Source organism: Schistocerca gregaria, chromosome 7 (genome assembly GCF_023897955.1).
Source record: "Schistocerca gregaria isolate iqSchGreg1 chromosome 7, iqSchGreg1.2, whole genome shotgun sequence".
Lineage (NCBI taxonomy): Eukaryota > Metazoa > Arthropoda > Insecta > Orthoptera > Acrididae > Schistocerca > Schistocerca gregaria.
Window position 1 is genome coordinate 380551348 of NC_064926.1, and position 16494 is coordinate 380567841.

Below are 16494 nucleotides of genomic sequence, written 5' to 3' on the forward strand. Positions count from 1 at the left end.
GGAAAACGGCGCCGAGGATGCAACAAAAAGTCGGTTGACGTGACGACCTTCACTGATCTTGCGCTTGCTCTCTGCAGTATCATGCTTCCTGTAGGTCAACGAAGTTCGCCTGACTCCGGCTGGTGCGCCTGCGGGGCTGGAGTGATGTCCCGCATAACGGTGCTGTGTTGCGGGTTGGCAGCATTGAAGGTGACCCCGGAAATACGTTATCGATGTTTCGACACTGGACACAAATTAATTACACATAGCCAAAACCCAAAGTATGCTTGCGAAATTGGCAACATATGCATATTTTATTAAGCTACTTACCTTTTTGTCCAGCTCCACTGATCTCGACCTCCAAGGGAAATTCCTTTTAAGTATATTTTCGATTAGAACACGAGTGTACGCTGTTGCACTAATTGCTATCATCAGCGATAATACTGACCCAATGGCTGGTGGTTCCAATTTTTGCTCTTAAAATAGTTGAGAATCATTGTCTAGTAGACTTGGTGCATCCTTCCAGGAATTCCTCTTTTACGCCTGCCACTTTCTTCAGAGTAGGTCTTCTATCCTAAGTTCTCAAGTATTTGTTGGATATATGCAAGTATACACTTAACGACAAAAAAGAAAAGAAGACCCGCGTTACTGGATGCCATCCTGAGGGTATCGTGCCAAATTCTGTCCAACTGGAGTGTTAGATCGTCAAAACCCTAACTGTTTGGAGGCTCTACCTGTAAAGCTCCAAACTCTCCCAGGTGGGGAGAGATCCCACGAAACTCTTGGCGTGTGATAGAGGGAATTAGGTTGCTATAATGGAATACCAGGGTGAATTGTCATGAGGGCAACAAAACGGTGCGTCGAAAATTGTCAACGTACTTTTGTTTTGTAAGGGTGTCGTATACCACAACAGAAGATGTCCTACTGTGAGAAGGTGTGGTACCACAGATTACCTCTGCTGGTTATTGGGCCTTATGGTGGGCGACAGTTTGCTTGGTATCCCACTGTTGTCAGGAGCGTCTCCCGATGTCTTTACCCTGCCTTGTCATGGACCGAAGTAGAATTGTCTTCAGTGATAAGTTCCGCTTCGTACTAAGCCCCGATGGCCAGCAAAGACGCTCTGGATAGCGGTGGGGTATCAACCAGTCGCCCGTCATATAGCCTATCAACCAGGAGTGATAGTCTGGGGTGCCACATCTTTTCGTAGCAGGACCTCTTTGGTTGTCATTCGCGGCACACTTACAGCCAGGTGGTATGGTAATACGACGATATTCTATGCCCGTCCCCTCTGTAGAGATAATCATCTCTGATGCAGCCGTAAATTATCCAAGTGTATGTTTACCATCATCTTGTTTGCTTTTAGTTTTAATTTATTTTTATTTTCAGTGACCCTGCTCCTTCTGGAAACCCAGTCACGTGGAAGAAGTACAGTTCCGAAGCCTCCAACTACCTGCACATGCGGCTGGAGTTTGAGACGAACCAAGATCTTCTCCATGACCGCACTGAGTTGTGGAAACAGATATTGCCTGTTTAAAGAAGGACGTTATATGTCGTCTCAGACACTCAGTTCGTTTCACATCAATGTGAACTTAAATAAAACATCATTTTCCGTTTAAATAATTGTATCATCCATTTCTCAGTCATTTACAGGCGTTCACTTACTGATGGAATATGTAAAATAGCACTTTACGAAACACAGTACGGATTGGCCATGAAGAGTCACATTACCACAAGGAATACCTACGCACTACAATGGAGCGTCTGTGTTGGCAAAACTTCGTGAATCGTGCTTGGATACACCTTTCCAACATAAAGTTGTGTATTCGACTCGAAAATCCAATACCTATGGCTCCCGAAATGCATCTTACTGTTTACTGAAACATTTATCATTGCCAGTGCGAAAAGTGTACTCACTTATAGACAGAAAGATGTGTTTAATTAATTTATTATTTGTTTTCATGAAGTAGGGAAATTCTCTTTTTGCTTGTAATAAGACTGTACTCGTTTCTTTAGACTTGAGAACGTATGCTTTTCAGCTATCGGAATCGAGTTTGGTGGCTTCTGAGAGAATATGCTTCGTTAAGAAGTAAACCTGACCATGTGCCAAATACGAATCTGTCTCTCTTATACTTTTCAGATATTAAAGGTACGTATTTGAAGAATGATCATTGTCACTTTGAAATAATAACAGTACAAATAGAATTACCATACTTTGATTTGGTGTTCTTTTGCACGTATTACACTTGCCTAACAATGCTTACGTTCATCCAGTCTCGATTAAGAGCTATGTTTGTTTACATTCAAACTGAAGTAAGCTATGGTTCTGTGGATATCCACAGTAATTGAACTGGTAATCGCTGATCAAAGAAGCCTGTTGAATCGTATTCTACTACAAATATATTTTTGCAGAGAGTGGGGTGGCGAGTGATGAAGTCGAAGTTGTCCAGTGCAAACACTCATTATAACAAACAACGTCCTTATTAGCTTCGGAACATATCGCTTTGCAGTTTGGAGCGGCAAACACTCCACCCTCATTGACTCTGGCCGGCACTTTCTTATGGGGATTGGCGTCTTCGCGAAATAGCGTGTCAGCGTTGAGCAGTGCTGACGAATAATGACGCAATCCCTGTACATAGCTGGCAGCCTACTAGGCCACGGCCGAAACGTCAGTCAGGTTTCTAGGTGTCGTGAAGGAATGTAAGGCTCCGCTTGGATAACATTTCCAAAAGTTTTTCTAGCCAAAGTTGTTAGAACTTCCTTGCATGCGTGCGGTCCTTTAGTGGATACAGGGGCAAAGAATAGTTGCTGTTCATATGCAGACAATTCAGATATTAATTTATTTTACGCATAATACCAAATAGTAAAAATAATACATAACTTTATTGCTATAGTTGCAGCGTCAGTTGGTAACAGTACCTTTGAATGTAGAAACATACACAGATACCACTGATTTACAAATCAGTCAGTCTTCAATTGTCCGCCCACAGCAGCTGAGTGGTCAGCGCCACAGAATGTCAATCGTGAGGGTCCGGGTTCGATTCCTGGCAGGGTCAGAGATTTTCTCCGCTCAGGGACTGGGTGTTGTGTTGTCCTAATCATCATCATTTCATCCCATCGACGCGCAAGTCGCCGAAATGGCGTCAAATCGAAACAGTTGCAGCCGGCGAACGGTCTGCCCGACGGGAGGCCCTAGTCACACGACGTTTACATTTAGTCTTCAATGCAATAAATATCCAGTACATCATGAGGCTGGCCACTCTGAAAGTCTGTAAATGTTATGCAACAGGCAAGTACACAAAATGCGATCAGTGTATGAATGTTCTAACTGAGGTACACCCACCGCTGAAGCTCCAGGGAGCGGATGCTTGAAGCTCATTGGCAGTGGCGGAGTCTTTCGTGGGAGCACCCTCGTGCCACAGTGACGGCTGTAGGAAACGCGGTTGCGTAGCTGGCTTCGCCCATATTTGAAAGTGTGGCCGACCGGTTGCGGCCAATACCTCATCCCTCCCCGCCCAACTTTGACGCTACGGAGCGAGACCTATGGCGTCGATAGTGATGTGGCTGGTTGCTTGGCTGGGGTCAGAGCAGACACGTCTTGGAAGAGCCAGGGAAACTGCCCCGGAAAGTAAGGTGCAGGACGCATCCTATGACACAGGTAGGGGCGCGGAGGGTGCCGGCGACTAGCCTGCGGTGACGGCGTTGATGTCCGTGAGAGCGGCGACCTGCCGCGTTGGCGGCAACGACGTCGCAAGTGGGCAGACATAGAGTTCATCGGTGAGACGGCCGCGAGTGCAGGCAACCTCCCGGTAAATTCGGAACGAGCATATGTTGCGAGGGTCGGATGTGGCTGTAACGACGTGGCGGCCAGATATCGTGCAGTGGAGGAATCTGAAACAGTTGAATACACGGCAGCAGCATTGAATTTATGCCGAGGCTGATTTTGGTGCCGCTGACGCGTGCCTATGCTTCCGCAAATAGTACACTGCGCTCTGCCAGCTGATCTGAGAACAACGTTGGCTTCCCATAAATGTGGTTTTTTTATACACCCAATATGGAAATCTGATGTTCAGCTGAAACGTTTTGGTGAATCTGAGGCTGGACCACAGCGGTAGGGATTAAGATAGTGCAACAAGGTCCAATGGCTTCTCCCATGCAAACGTTCCTCCGCCAAAATGTCAGGGGCAGGTAAAGTGTCATATGAGCTCAGAAACATCAATAAGGCATCTTCACATGAATGTAAAGCTTGGTGTTTTGATATTTACGTACCTTCGGAAACGCCGTTAGGCTGTGCCGAGATTGGTGCTGTGCTGATATGCTGTGTTTCATTGTGTTTGCAAAACTGTGCAAATGGGAGAAAAAGGAGGTCCATTGGTTGTGGGAAGCGTTCAAGGGAAAACACAGAAGCGAACACCTTGATAGCGCTGGCGGCATTCGTCAGCTGCATTGGAATAACAAAAAGGCATTTACTGTAGACATCGACAATAATCAACCAATGTGTTTGGCAAAAGAGGCCAGCAAAGTCTGTATGGATGTGTTGCAATGGAATATCAGAATAAGTCAGGGACAAAAATTCCTGGCGCAGTGCCGCCTGGTTGCCCGCGGAAGCGCAACATTGTGCTTATTTAAACCAAGCCATGTACTACGTTTTCGCGCCAGCTGCTTAGTGCGAACTGTTCCCCAGTGAGCTCTATGTGGAAGTCTTCACACTTGATGTTGCAACGAGGCGGGATTAACACTCTTGTATGTTCGGTAGGTGTATGAAGGAGAACATCATTCAGAAGAGATAAGCTGTTGCCGTGCACTAAGGGATCGGGAATACATTTCTGAGAGCGGGGCAAACCCATGCGAATGTCACATTTTAGCAATCGTAGTGATTACTCATTCTCCATGGCGTGTTCTATCCGCTGTGAATCAATAGGAGCCGGCCGCGGTGGCCGTGCGGTTCTGGCGCTGCAGTCTGGAACCGCGGAACTGCTACGGTCGCAGGTTCGAATCCTGCCTCGGGCATGGGTGTGTGTGATGTCCTTATATTGGTTAGGTTTAAGTAGTTCTAAGTTCTAGGGGACTTACGATCTAAGATATTGAGTCCTATAGTGCTCAGAGCCATTTTTTGAATCAATAGGAAAAGAATCCAGTGTCTGGAATTAAATAATCAATACGTAAACAAGAAGCTTCCGATGCGTCAAACGCTGCATCTGTGCCGACAGGTAAACGAGACAATGTGTCGCCCTTTGCGTTTGTACAGTCGGGTGACACAGAATTTCATACTGATAATTTGGCAAAAGTTTCTACCAACGTTGAAGCTTTCGCGACGTATTGTCGGGAACGTGTTTCGAAGAATGAAACAGTCCAGTCAAAGGCTTATGGTCCGTGACCAGGAAAAAATTCGGCCGTAAAGGTAATGATGAAATCTGGTGACACCATAAATTATACTTAGGGCTGCCTTCTCCAGCTGACTATATAATTAGTCCGTGGACTGTTCACAGTTTTGGAAGCATATGCGTTCTGTTTTGTGAGTTTTGTTCGATAACACCGCCCCGATGCCATGGGACGAGGCACTGACTGCAAGTAAAAGTGGTTTAAGCGGATCGTACTGCGTAAGGCAAGGTTGACGAAGCAATGCATTTTTCAGTATTTTGTCCAATGGAACGAAATATTTTTAGGTCGTAGGCGTTTCAGAGACACGGAAATGTGCTCCGCATTAGGAATGATCTTTGTGTAGTAAATCAGTTTTCCAAAAACAACTCCAAGTTCACGTAAATTGGTAGGAGATGATATCTGCTGAATTGCTTGCAGATGTTTCGTCGAAGGACGAGCACCATTGCTGTCGATAATATGTCGTAAGTATTCAATCACTTTGTTGAAAAAAGAACATTTCTGAAAATTACGTTTGAGGCCAGTCTCATTTTAAAGTTGAAAGACAGTCCGAATTTTTAAGGCGTCATTTCGGTGTTTTTTCCGGAGACAGTTATGTCGTCAAGATAACTAGAGAAGAAGGCACCTTGGACTGTACTTGTTGGAGAAATTTTTCAAACGACACAGGTGCTGAAGCACTTCTGAAACGTAGACGTTGATATTTAAAAAAGCTGACATGAATATTCACTACAAAAATTTTCTTTCTCTCTTCCTCCAGTGGTACCCTAAGATAGTATACTGCAAGATCAATTTCTGAGATAAACTGTCCTCGTCGATAAACAATCCTAAATTTTCTCTGTATGTGGAAGCGGGTATTAATCAATGATTGTGCGGGATTAGCCGAACGGTCTAAGGCGCAGTAGTCATCGATGGCGCGGCTGGTCCTGGCGGGGGTTCGAGTCCTCCCTTGGGCATGGATGTTTGAGTTTGACCTTACGATAATTTAGGTTAAGTAGTATGTAAGCTTGGGGACTGATGACCTTAGCAGTTAAGTCCCATAAGATTTCACAGACACACACACACAATCAATGATTGTGAATTAACCTAACGGTAGAAATCCACAAAAAGATGAATCTTCACATTTTACTTATCAATGACGAATAAGTGTGGCGTCCCCTGACTTTCTGAAATAAGTTTTAAGACACCAACGGGTTCAGGTATCTGAATTTCTATAGTCACGTCGTCACGTAATGCATGCGGCACACGGCGTGCGCTGCAAAATTTTGGGTTGTGTGTTAGCTTTCGGCATAATGTGAGCATGAAATCGCTTGCACATCCTAGAGTACCGTCGAAAAAAAGTTGAAATTGTCACAGAGTTGTTGAAGTGCACAACAGGAAATGTTTGTGTCAATGGTAGGCACATTGTCCAGTACGTCTAATCGGAAGGCATCAAACGCACCCATGCCGAAAATATTTGGGCTCGTGTGTGAATGGAGTGCAGTGAAAGAGACTTTATTAGTGGTGTGTTTATACTTTGCAGTTAAAATTTATATTTGTGGTAAGGACTATGGGACCAAACTCATGAGGTCATCGGTCCCTTCGCTTACACACTACTTAATCTAACTTGAGCTAACTTACGATAAGGACAACACACACACGCATGTACGAGGGAAGACTCGAACCTCCGACGGCGGTTTGCAGGTAAGCGGCGCGTTCTAAGCACAGAAATGCTGTTGCTATTACAGGCGCTGAGAGGCAAGCTTGAAGTCTGCAAGTTGGTTAGCCAACTTTTGCACGTGTATCTAGGTCGAGCAGCGTGATAGAAGCACCGGTATCAATTTGAAAAGGCACTGACTGATTACAAATCTGCAATGTAATCCAGAGTTTACGGTGTGTTCTCCGAATACAATGGTCCATTTCGTTTTGCGAAGAACTGTTCTTTGTTTCCATCAGTCCACTAGAGCGTTTTCATGAATTTCAGGATTGAGAGAGCCTTTCTGAAGAGTGTGATACTCGTGTTAAATGCGTGTGTGTGCGCTTTCTGTGTCTTTGGTTCTCTGATTTCTAAATGGGAGTATGCGCGAATTATAAGCAGGAAATTACATTGATTTCCCTCGATTTCTGATTTGCATTAGTCCCTCGTTAAACAGAGGAGGAATTTATAGTCTTTAACAGGCAAACCTGTTTTGTATTTTCCATGAGATGACAGTAATTGCATTCAGCTTGTCAGAAGGAGCAATTTTTCCGATCATGTGTGACACAGCATTTCACACATGACTTCGCATTGCGCAGAACTGCGGGCAGTTTCATTAGCGCACTAGAGCGCTTCCATGAATTTCGGGATTGAGAGAGCCTTTTTGAAGTGAGTGATATTCGCTTTAAATGCGTGTGTGTGCGCTTTCTGTGTCTTCACTTCTCTGATTTCTGAGTAGGAGTAGGAGAAAAGTATAAACAGGAAAATACATTGATTTCCATCCTTTTTTGATTTACATTATTCCCTCGTGAAACATAGGAGGAATTTATAGTCTTTGACAGGCGAACCGGTTTTGTATCTCACATGCGATGACAATAATTGTATTCAGCTTGTCTGAAGAGGCAGGTCTTCCGATCATGTGTGACACAGCATTTCACACATGGCTTCGCATTGCGCAGAACTGGGGCAGTGTTATTAGAGTTGCGCCGGCGCGGCAAACGCTGTACGTAGTTTGCCCGGCCTTGTTTATGCGGTGCTGACTTGCGAGTGCTGCGACCGGGGATGTGGCTACGGCACGGGGAGTTTGTTTCAAGCGGATCGATGAAAGTGACTCATTAGCTTTTGTTGTACGGTAATGTGTAGTTATATTTACTGATATTTTGTCTGGGTGATAATGTGGAGTTGAACTCGTGATTAGAGAAACAGCTCAGCTCATATCTAAGTTCGTAAGTAATCTCGTAATTCTTGAAAAGCAATCAGCAGTGCAATATCTAGTAAAAAATGGAACATTAAATTGGCTTCTGGAACGCTTATGGCGAAAGTACAATCTGTTCTTTTAAATTTGAGGAAACAGTCCTGTCAGCAGTAATATAAGCAAACTGACTGTGAGAAAAATATGAAATACGAATCATTACCAAATAAGCTCTCTCTGAAAGTATGTCACAGTTGAAATGTGAATTGTATGACACGTTAATTATAAATGGCCTACCGGTTTGCGCAATGAATAAATGTTGCGCTGCTGCTATCTCCAAACTACTGCAGCAGCTGCTGCAATGCTAGTTGAAAAAATAAAAATTCAGACTACTGCCATCACGATGTGCAATATGTTTTAAACTAGAGACATCCACAAAACTTCTGCGCTAATAAAGCTCATTGTTCCAATGATCATTGTCAATTAAAATTCCTTTACGCAGACACTAGCGAAAGCAAAATTACATGTGTGAAACTTAAAATAAAGAGACGAATGTTGATTAATGGAAAAAATAAAGTAACTGCATTAACAAAACTTAACATCACTAAGACAAAATATTTCAATGCTTGAAACATTAAAATCCACTTTACATTAATAGTGGAGAAAACCTGGACAAATTCTGTTTATTGTTTTACAAAAAAATGGTTCAAATGGCTCTGGGCACTATGGGACTTAACATGTATGGTCACCAGTCCCCTTAGAACTACTTAAACCTAACTAACCTAAGGATATCACACAACACCCAGCCATCACGAGGCAGAGAAAATCCCTGACCCGCCGGGAATCGAACCCGGGAACCCGGGCGTGGGAAGCGAGATATTGTTTTACAAACACCTATGGTACCACTCTATGAAGAAAAACCAGTCAATCACACATTGTTACATTATCATAAAAATGTCAAATTCTAAGTCCCTGACGGAATTAATTACTACGTTTGATGTATTGGCAAATGCGCTATTACAGTACCTTTCGAGGTCTTCTGAATGAATTTACAAGATATCGCTTCATAAATGAAAAATAATATAAGAAAATTATTGCCGGCACAAAGTACGGCCTATACACATATTACTCCATCAGAAGATACAATCTGACTCACATATATAAAATTTCCAAGAGCTCTCAGCCTCTCTGGCCAGACTTTTACACGATGATTTCTGTAGATGCTGAAAGCAGTTCATGTAGTTGGGTATGAAATGTGTATATTTGAAAAATTTTTGCCAAATATTTCATAATGCTTTGGTAAGATATTCATTCACTTAGGCACTGTTCGTAGAAGAGAAACGTTGCTAACAGTCCATGACCATCGTCACTGTATAATGTCATTTGAAGATCGTTGAATAGAAAAGCAAAAGTTGAATAATACATGAATTTCAGTACACTCCATTCAAATAAAGTGCTATCAAATAGTCCTGATTAGGAAACCTTGCTTTCAAATCCCGTTCTTCGTCAGAAAATTTACAATTAGAGATACTGAGCACAGACTCAGAAGAGGGATGCTAAAGTTGTGTCCATGTTATCACAACTTCAGCTGACAACCAAATAAGTTTCATTGCAACGCCGGCAAGTAGTACCGTCCAAATTAGTCATGTATGTAGTCACTCGAAGTCTACAGTAGTTAAAGCACAGAAAGTAAAAACAGATATATATATATATATATATATATATATATATATATATATATATATATATATATATATCCTGACAAAAAACGTCCTCATCACATTACATTACTTCCTAATAATTATATTTCTCAAACCGTAAAGTCCACTAATGATGTAAGTATTGACTGTATCTCAGTTTTCCTATTCAGAATACTGTTCAATCATAACGAGTCTAAGTAATATCTGTGGCTCAGCGCAAAAATGTACACTTCAAATAAGCAATATGAGAAATCGACCTTAGTTACATCGAGAAAAAAATTATGTTGTGCAAAGTGGCACTTATGTTTTGGCATTCAATGGCCACAAGAAATAAACCTTATTTCTAGAAAATTTGAGAATGATATGTTTGCTTTACACGTTCATCTATCGCTAAAAGTTTGTTGTTGGAGTAGTTCATGAAAGATGATATGGTAACATAACATTACAATAATCACCATACAGTTACAAAAGACATAGAAAATAAGTGGTAATACAAGAAATATGACTTGACATAAAAATGCATAAATGTTGACAATAGCACAAGAAATGAAATTGCATGGTTAAACAAGTAATGGAAAATAAATACTGACCAATTGTCCTGGATGAGGCACGCTCAAAGCACTTTGGAACTTAAAATCTGAGGTCATCAGTCCCCTAGACTTAGAACTACTTAAACCTAACTAAGCTAAGGACATCACACACATCCATACCCGAGGCAGGATTCAAACCTGCGACTGTAGCAGCAGTGTGGTTCCGGACTGAAGCGCCTAGAACCGCCTTGATTAGGGAAGGAAAAAAAAGCATTGCAATGTTGTAGTGTAAATCTTTGAGTAAATGTGTATGTTGTCTGCTGATTAGCAGACTGCATAAAAGGGATCATATCTTTCTCTCCATTCAACATTTGTAAAATGTCATTCGCATATATCGATTACTTCATATCTGATGTAACTCTTCAGGCTTTCCCGTCGAGATCTTGACATGTCGAACAATCAGGTCTACTGCCGGATGTTTGTGTCGCTATGGCACAATATTCCGGCCACGTAACTCGTTGCCTTCTTCAGGTGCTACCTGAGACTGTCTACCAAATTCTGCAAACCCTACTAGCATATGCTGTCATTCAAATATTCTTTCCACTCATAACTGTAGTTCATTAATCACTGTAATCTGTTCTCTCACACATTTCTACAAAATTCTGTAATCCCTTCTAGCATATGCTGTCATACTGGCAAAAGGAATGTAGTCATAAACAAGAAGAAAATATATCTCAGCAATCAGAATGCGATGCAAAGAAAGTAGCAGTGCCAAATGCAATGTATATAACATAACACATTATAAACAAAGTGGAGGCAAGTTCACCTTAACTAATGATCATCATACATCAGTGCAAGTTAGTATAATACCAGCAATTCACTAAGACGAAATAAGTGTAAACAACATATCTATCACATGTAAGGCCTATATTCTGAAGTAAGAAAACATAACAGTGTTGTAAAATGTCAGTCTTCAGTGAGTCAATACAAAACAACAGATAAAAATGAAAAATGTTTAACGTTGCAAGTGTAGAAAAATTAAAGATACTTACCTGAAAAAGTAGCACATCTTACAATACACAGATAAATGCGAAGAAAAGAATTCAATTAAAACTGAAAGTTTGGTGTAAATAAACATCATCGGAAGTAAATCACTTAACCAACCATGAGTTACTGACCAAGACTGCTGTGGTGGAATGATATTTGCTGCGAAGAAGGGTTAAATGAATCAAAGAATATATCAAGTTGTCAAAATCAACATAAATGTGTTCTATTGACGAAGAAAATTTACATATCTCTCACAGGTGAAAAAAAATCTCATTCTACAAAATTGTGATAAAATAGCCCCTCTTCTCACAAAACTCTACTCCTGTACTTTCTTTACCTCAGATTAATCCACTTAACCCAAGTAACTCCATGTATATCTTATCAGAAAAGAACCAGTTCTTACAAAATCCTGAACCCTTCTCTCACCCCCAAAGCAATCTATAAAATCCTCATAAACACCATGATTTCACCCTAATGCTATAGTCCTCATAAGACAATAATCATCTCAAATTTTCGTAGCATCATAATTATAAGCATCATCATCATCATGTTAAAAGCTCTAAAACCATTCAACTACAAAAATCGTGTAATGCCTTCATCATCCTTGTTCAATTAATTATCTGAAAATAAAGACAATTTTACATTATACTTCAACAAAAAATGGGCTAAAATCCACTAAAGCCCGTCATCAGCGTAATCAGGAACCTACTTACGATTAATTCTTTCTTGTTTATGGTGCAAAGACGTGATGGAAATTATTCATTTTCTTATATCCTTATACATGACTTTTATGTGTTAATTCTGTATTATAGTGCTGCATAGGAAAAACTAAGCTCCATGGCTTATTAAAAATGTATGTTAATCTGCAACAGTAAAGTTATATCATGTGAGTGTAAAAAACAGTATAAAAGAAACAGGTTGGTTTATTATTGACAATCATTTCGGACACGCAGTCAAAGAGTGTAGAGAATCCAGGTAGTTCATGATTAGGCAGAAAATGTAGGTGAATTCTCGTTGCGCTAGTGTCGAATTTTCATTTTTTATTTATTATCTTGTGAGAATTATTATTTCCAAATGAATACTGAGGAGGCAAAGGCAAAATCAGAGACACAGGACATCATCAGAGATCAAGGTATGGAACCTTCAATAAGCCAGGTGGCTCGGCTCAGGGCCGATGGGATAGCTTTACTCAATAGCTTCACAGTAAACAGAAGAAATTTCTCCGTTAACTGGTAAGATGTGTTAGTGTCCCTGGAGGGTCTCAGCTCATCAGCTGGCATAGTGAGTAGCTCAGATAGTTATTGCACATTGTTACGTTCCGTTTTCCTGTTCTAGAATACATTTTGAGAGTGGAGCGAAGTCATTAGTGCATTGTACTGAAGCACTGAGCAGCTTAGGCAAGGAGTAGAGTAGAGGTACAAGAAAGAAAGTAGTGCGTGATGTCTTCGTGAATAGTTGGAAGTGGTTCTACGAGATACAATAGACCAGTTGATGACTTTGCAGACATAAATAGAAAGTTGAATGTAAACATATATGAATTATCACAGAACGGGTAGGTGGAAAATGTGATTTTGAAAGAAGCCAAGCAGCGAGCTTTTTTGAGGGGTAGGCATGTCGAGGATGCTGTGCACTGGGACAGCTAAAGACATTCATGGTGCAGTGCGACTAACACTGGTGTACTAAAAGTGCGCCATGCCCATGGGATTAAAGGACTGGAGGCATATGTTCACTTTTGACTTCAAGTGTTTTAGATGATCTCTGATGACGTCCTGTGTCTCTGATTTTTCCTTTGCCTCCTCAGTTTTCATTTTAAAATAACAATTATCACAAAATAACAAATAAAAAATGAAAATTCGACACTAGCGCAACGAGAATTCACCAGCAATTTCTGGCTACTCATGAACTACCTGGACTCTCTATACTCTCTGACTGCGTGTCCAAACTGATTACAAGTGAAACGAACTACCGCTACTGATACAGAAAAACAGGCCAAACGCCAAAGCAAATTACACTGGATACAATGAACTGGCACAAGCCAATTATCCCTAACACTCCCTTTAAATTGGGATGAATTTACTGGTTCCTCTTCTTTTACAGACGTAACTTTCGAATAATCATGACCCCTGTCCTTCAACCCAATTACTGCCACCACATAAGAGCAATAAAGAAAACGTTCTCGCTCACCCCAAACGATTAAATAGAGGGCTGCTACTTGGATGAGACACTTTGGGAGTGACACACCCTCTGATGTAGGCAGTGGCGACGCCTGCACCCTCGAAACCACGCTGAATGGTGTGGCTGATGAATTGTGGGATCCAATTTGCCCAGTACAAACGGTGTTGACAACGAACAATGTCTCTGTTAGCTTCGGTACCTATTGCTTTGTGGCTAAGTGAGGCAAACACGCCTCTTCTCGGTGCTTTGGCTTGCGGCGTCGTACGGACGGTGGCTTCCACCTGAAATACTGTGTCGGGGCCCAAAAATATTGACACAAGCCCCAGGACGGGTGGCAGCCTACCACGCAACGGCCGTGACGTCAGCGGCGCCTACTTGCCTCAGCGATTGCAGTGGCCCCTTTGGAAGAGCCCCTCTCGCCCATGCGCTTTCTCTGCAGCAGGACATGGAGACTTCTTTGTTTGAGATTCAACCCCGCTGTTCCTGGGCAACAGTCGGATGGTGGCTGGCACCATGGCACCTAGTCATTCTTGGAACTCACTGCTCGCGCCAGAAGGCGACGGTGTCAGGCTAGCGGCCCTGGGGCATTAAGCCCCATCAGGAACTTAGGCAGGTGCAGCATAAACTCGAAGCCAGGGCTGCAGCTGGTGATGATCCATCGTCACAGCTCGGCGCAGCTCCATCATTATGGTGGTGATGCAAAACTCGGCGATGATATGGAGAAGAGACTGGCTGACAAGTCAATGATGTATCTGGCCTGCCACAGTATACAGCACTATTTATAGCTCTCTTTGGGACATTTGTTTTTCTAAAACTCACAGATTCTGACATTGTTCATCACAGAAAATAGCTCTGGTGTGATAACATCACTTCCCGGATCATAGCGACTATTGCTGTGCAATCCTGTTTCCTGCTTCAGTCAGCGGCATTAACAATGCAACCCACTTGCCTCTCTGCTTATATTGTCTGTACATTCCCACGTATCGTCACATGGGTGGCTTCAAGTGCGTAACAGTGAAACGTCCCCTTTGAAAAATTTATACACGACTGTGCTTAAACTGAAACACAATATTTTTGGCGCAACGCAACCTGACTCCCAAAAATCCCTACGAAAGAATGGCCCTGACTAACATTAACCTATACGTTTCACAAATCACTTACCTCACAATAATTTTAGTTACTCGAACTACTGCAATACATCGAGCGCCACTACTGCCAGCTAAATAAAAGATTCAAACTACGGAAGGCACTAACTACTGATAGGCATAGTTAGCAAATGAAAGATTTTAATAGAGAACAAACAATGTATTTACCTTAATAGTCATAATATATATATAACAGTTCATGACACCAATTCTTACAAATTTCAAAACTCCGCCATCTCTCTCCCCACGTCCACCACTGCTGGCGGCTCACCTCCAACTACGCAACGCTACGCGCTGTTAGCATCCAGCTGCCGCTGCCCGACACTACAATGGCAGACAACAATGCAAACCAGCCACAGACTGCACATGGCACAGCCAGTGATTTTTATACAGAGCGCTATGTGGCGGCGGCGTTACCAATAAAAAAACCTAAACAGCCTACTTACAACAGCTAATGCAATACTTCTTGTGGCTTACTTACTACTTCTTATTAAATTTCGCTAAAAACCTAGACTTTGGTGTTAGTCTCCATGAAACCGACTGATTTTAAAAGACGGTACGTGTAAGGAGCGTGTCAGAACTCTCCCTAAGATTGAAAACAATATAGTCAATGCTAATCTTTGCATTTTGTAAGCACTCAGATATCGATAGTAACAATCTGAGGGCGAAACATGGAAGCGCAATTCTAAGCATTGTTTTGAGACGAGATCTGTCTGTGAGAGTGGAAGCAGTAGTGTCGGTCGAGATCTTGGAGATAGAAGACGTGTCACGCTGCCTTCACGTCGGTGACGACAGATCTTACGACTTTCAAGGCCTGATTTCACTTATATGGCCAGGAAAGATTTAGATGGCGTAACTACGCTTGAAGATGGAATTCATGGTAAAATTGCATAGCGCAAAAGCAATTGCAGGGTTTAGGCTTGAGATTGTTAGTCGGAGTTTGCAATAATCACATGTTTTGCTTGTCAGTTAAAGAAGCCTCCTTATACTCCAAACAATAATAATTGTTCTCCACATCTGTTTAACATGTAAGTGCTGTGGTTATTTAATGTCAATGTAACCTTGAAATTGAGATACTTTGGTAATCTGACACTCAGCTATTATTGATACCTATGTCATTGACTATTATTGGTTATGGCTTATGACGATTCTGAAGTTTTAAGTAGACTTACTTTATGAAATACCTTCTCACAAGTTATTTAGTAGTTAACAGGACCCAGACAAACTCCTTTTTATTAAATTCATTCTTAGTAACAACAAGCCTTAGCCGCTGGTGCTGCATGCTGCTCTGAATTGCTGTAAACCAAACGGAAAAAGGCAGTTATCCAAAGAGGTGAGTGCAGAACTTAGAGACACTCACACACCACGACGTGTCATGTACTCTAATCCAGAAAATTCCGATGCACATTGCAGATGCTGTATCTTCTTCAAAAACGCAGTCACATAGCTTAGGTGTTCATTTTTACAGGCTCATTTGTTCCTGTAGTTTTTCACATTCAAATACCCAGTCAGACAGCTTATCCAAATGTTAGTTTTAAGTTTTTCATGTAACGATCTGTTGAGGGCTTAAATGACAGTGAAACTGATACTGATACAAAACGCACACAGTGCTCTGCATGTTAGATTCCGTTTGCTTAACGAGTCCATTTTCACAGACGAACGTAGGCAATGTTTGTTG

The 16494-nt window shown here is 41.8% G+C and overlaps 1 protein-coding gene across 1 annotated transcript in view; it reads left to right on the forward strand.

Annotated features, from left to right (window-relative positions):
• The window catches only part of LOC126281866 (venom carboxylesterase-6-like), a 117922-nt gene extending 116323 nt beyond the window's left edge, over positions 1–1599 (forward strand). Inside the window, exon 10 of the mRNA XM_049981136.1 lies at positions 1366–1599. Coding sequence (XP_049837093.1) covers positions 1366–1513 — 148 coding nt within the window. The 3' untranslated portion in view covers positions 1514–1599. The remainder of the gene's footprint in view (positions 1–1365) is intronic.
• The last annotated feature ends 14895 nt before the right edge of the window (positions 1600–16494 follow it).